Genomic DNA, 3,230 nt, shown 5'->3' with positions numbered 1-3,230 from the left:
TATGCAATCTGGGAGTCTTTTAGATAGACCCACTGAAGGGGTACTCCAATGGTCTCACCCTGCGTCCCTGTTCAGCATGGAAGAAGCCAGAGCGGTCTGCATCCTAATTCCCTATCCCATCCCCTTCAGAGGATGACGTGATAAGAATAGGAGGTAGGAATTGGCTAGGCAGTTAGGGTAAAAAGACCCCAAAGAAATGTAGCCAGTTTCTTGGCTAAAAGTCCTTGGACCTGTTAACCCCTTCAGAGGAGGTAATATTGGAGGGGAGGGAGTGGGCATGGATTTGATCAAAAGACCTTATATACATGTATGAAATTCTCAATAAAGTTTTTGTAAAAGTTAAAATTTTTTTTTAAAAAAAATTAGAAGTTGGTGCTTAATCAAAAAATGGTGTCAAATTATGTAGTCGATGTTTGCTGGGGGAAGGAGAGTAAGTTTTCTTCAGGGGTGTGGCCCTGGTAGATAGACCATGCTCCAGGGGGTGGCCCCATACCCATGAGTAAATGGGTAGCACAAATTGAACTCTGTGGGTTATAAAAAAGAAGACAGGAAGTCAGGAAGGGGTGGCAGGATCTGGGTGGAGTTACAAAAAGAGGGGCTGAGGGTGAGTATAATCAAAATACATTATATTCAGGAATGAAATTCTCAAAGAATTAAAGTAATAGGCAAGGGCAGTAACAAAAGAGACAATTTTTCCTTCACATTAAATATATAGATACTACCTACATATACATATACATCTCAGATTGTGTGTAAGAAAGAGTTAAAGCAGGTCAAACTGTCTATCCTTAAAAATGACTTTATAAGACTGGTCTTTGTCTAGGCCCTGGGAAGCTGAACTTTAGAAAGATTCCCTCCAGAAGACTGGGCTCCCTGGGCCTAAGCTGTGCAAACAGTGTGGCTTGGGAAGAGGGTCTGCATTCTTCTGGAAGTCTAAAATCTCGGTAGTGCTGAAAAGGAAGTCCATGTGCAGACAGAAACCCTGGTACAGAGGGTCTAAATGAGTCTAACAGCCACATTCTGGGCATGTTGCCACAACTTACACTGAAGGCATTTCTAGGCATCCCACTAGAAGACCCTTGGATGTTTGTGCCACTTTACCCAGACTCTGCCTCTTGCAGCTTTTGCCTTTGTTGACTGCTTTGTGGTTGTCCCTGGATAAGTCACAGTGTGACTACTGGCTGAGTCTGTGAGTCCTCTTAGCAGTCCCTGAATGTGCAAGTCATGGAGACCTCCAACGGGGCAAGTACATAGGAAAGTAAAAGCTCCATTTTCATACTTTCTTTGAAATACGCAATTTGTGTTTATACAAATCAGTTTAGTTACAAATTTCATGATTATAATCCAAAGTAAACCAATTCTGCCTTTTGATACTTTGTGTGTGTGTGTGTGTGTGTGTGTAGCCCAAGCTGGCCTGGAAGTTGCTGTGTAGACCAAGCTGGTCTTGATCTCACAGAGATCTGCCTGTCCCTGCCTCCAAAGGCTGAGATTAAAAGTATGCACCACCACACTTTTATATAATTTTTAAACCTTTACTTCACAGTATTTAAAAATTATTTAAAACTATTTCTTCTATTATTTATTATTTTTATTTTAGTGTATGAGTGTATTGCCTGCATGTATGTAAGTGCACCCGTGTCATGTAATGCCCACAGAGGTCAGAAGAGGGTGTCAGATCCCCTGGAACTGGAGTTAGGATGGTTGTTAGCCTCCATGTAGATGGTGGGAATCAAACCTGGGTCCTCTGCAAGAACAGCCAGTGCTCTTAATCACTGAGCCATCTCTCCAGCCCCTTAAAACTATGCAAGTAATAATCTGAGAGGTGAGAGGCATGAGTGAGTGGTGGACTACGTACCTAGATTGTGAGAGGCCTGGGTCATATCCTCAAAAGGTAATTAGTTCAATTACACACACTGCTCTATTCATAAAGATTAAAACATTCTTAAATTATTTAAACAGAAGATAAAAATGATTATATTTATAATCACTGTTTAATCACAGAATTAAAAAGCTCAACTCTTTTCTTAACAAGTGGCACTTGGTGAACCTCTCCCTCTCCTCCTCCATTTCAGTGATCTTTACAAAGGCACAAGTTCTTACCTTGATAAGCTCCTGCTTCATTAACCCCCTCTTTGGTACTGTCAAAGCCATGAGATGTAATTTGAGTTTCTGAGAGCCCAAGTCCAGATGGTAATGAATGCTTCAAATCCTTAGTAACATGTGAATAAAAGAAAAAAAATAACTTTGTGATAGATCCCATATTGCATAATAGTTTGGAATTGTGCCTTTAATCACATTTTATACTAGTTTTTTCTGTTTTCAACAGTATTCCCTTAAATTGTCATGATGTCCCAGGAAGATCAAATACAGCAAGATTTGTATTAGATGGTACAGTGTGTGTGAAATAGAACATACTGTTATACTGAGCATAGTTTGTGGTATACAGCAATATCACCAGTTATACATATATTTTACTAATATATCACACCTCTTTTAATGTAATGGTAAAGTACAGAGGGGGCCTACAGTAGCGGTCCAGGATACTTCTCCCAGGGGGCAGTTACACTTTTTTAGTTAGGATGAAAATATACATGCCTCAATGGGTTATTGAAGTCAAGATATAACCAAACATGAGTGTATGTAATAATTTGATGTAGTTACAAATTGAAAGGAAGGACTGAACACTGAAGAACTGCCTTAAACAAAGAGATGGAGCCTGAGTTGTACAAATTACCCAGGTTGAGGACATGGAAGGTTTGAGAGCTGGGAATGAGGGGGAGGCAGAATGCACTTTCAGTCTAATAAGACTCTTGTGATGGAAGGCAGAAAACCCTAGGCAGTCATGATCAAGTTACTGGCAAAGCAGGGCATTCAGCAAGGAAGCATCCAGGGTCAGTGCAGCTAAAATCCATGTCGACAGGCAGGGAACAGGAATCACAAGAGGGCCAGACAGAACACTAAGGGAGGAAACTTAGCCCCGACTGAATTAAAAAGCTGTAAACTTTGAATAGCAAATGTGCTTGATTTGATGAATGGCCTACTTTAAGTTATTAATTTAGGAGACATGTAACTATAGCTTAAAAGAGCTAGAAACAGAAGCCAAGATCAATGCTAAGGTAGACACCATTAAATCTCAAGGATAATTAATTAAAATACAAACTTGTAATGAAAATCTGGAGTTAGCTATGTGCTCAGTACAATAATAAAGTAGAATATCATTATATATATAT

General features: G+C 39.8%; 1 protein-coding gene across 5 annotated transcripts in view; it reads right to left on the bottom strand.

Moving 5' to 3' along the window:
* Window positions 1-3,230, bottom strand: part of Arfip1 (ADP ribosylation factor interacting protein 1) — a 90,901-nt gene that overhangs the window by 33,788 nt on the left and 53,883 nt on the right. For all 5 annotated transcript variants that reach the window (XM_017803539.2, XM_008854264.3, XM_008854263.3 and 2 more), the window contains one exon: window positions 2,101-2,209. In XM_017803539.2, coding sequence (XP_017659028.1) covers window positions 2,101-2,209 — 109 coding nt within the window. Of the gene's footprint in view, window positions 1-2,100; window positions 2,210-3,230 lie in introns of those variants that run through there.

Source organism: Nannospalax galili, unplaced genomic scaffold, assembly GCF_000622305.1.
Source record: "Nannospalax galili isolate Female #2095 unplaced genomic scaffold, S.galili_v1.0 scaffold305, whole genome shotgun sequence".
NCBI lineage: Eukaryota > Metazoa > Chordata > Mammalia > Rodentia > Spalacidae > Nannospalax > Nannospalax galili.
This window is presented reverse-complemented; position numbering and strand designations above follow the sequence as displayed.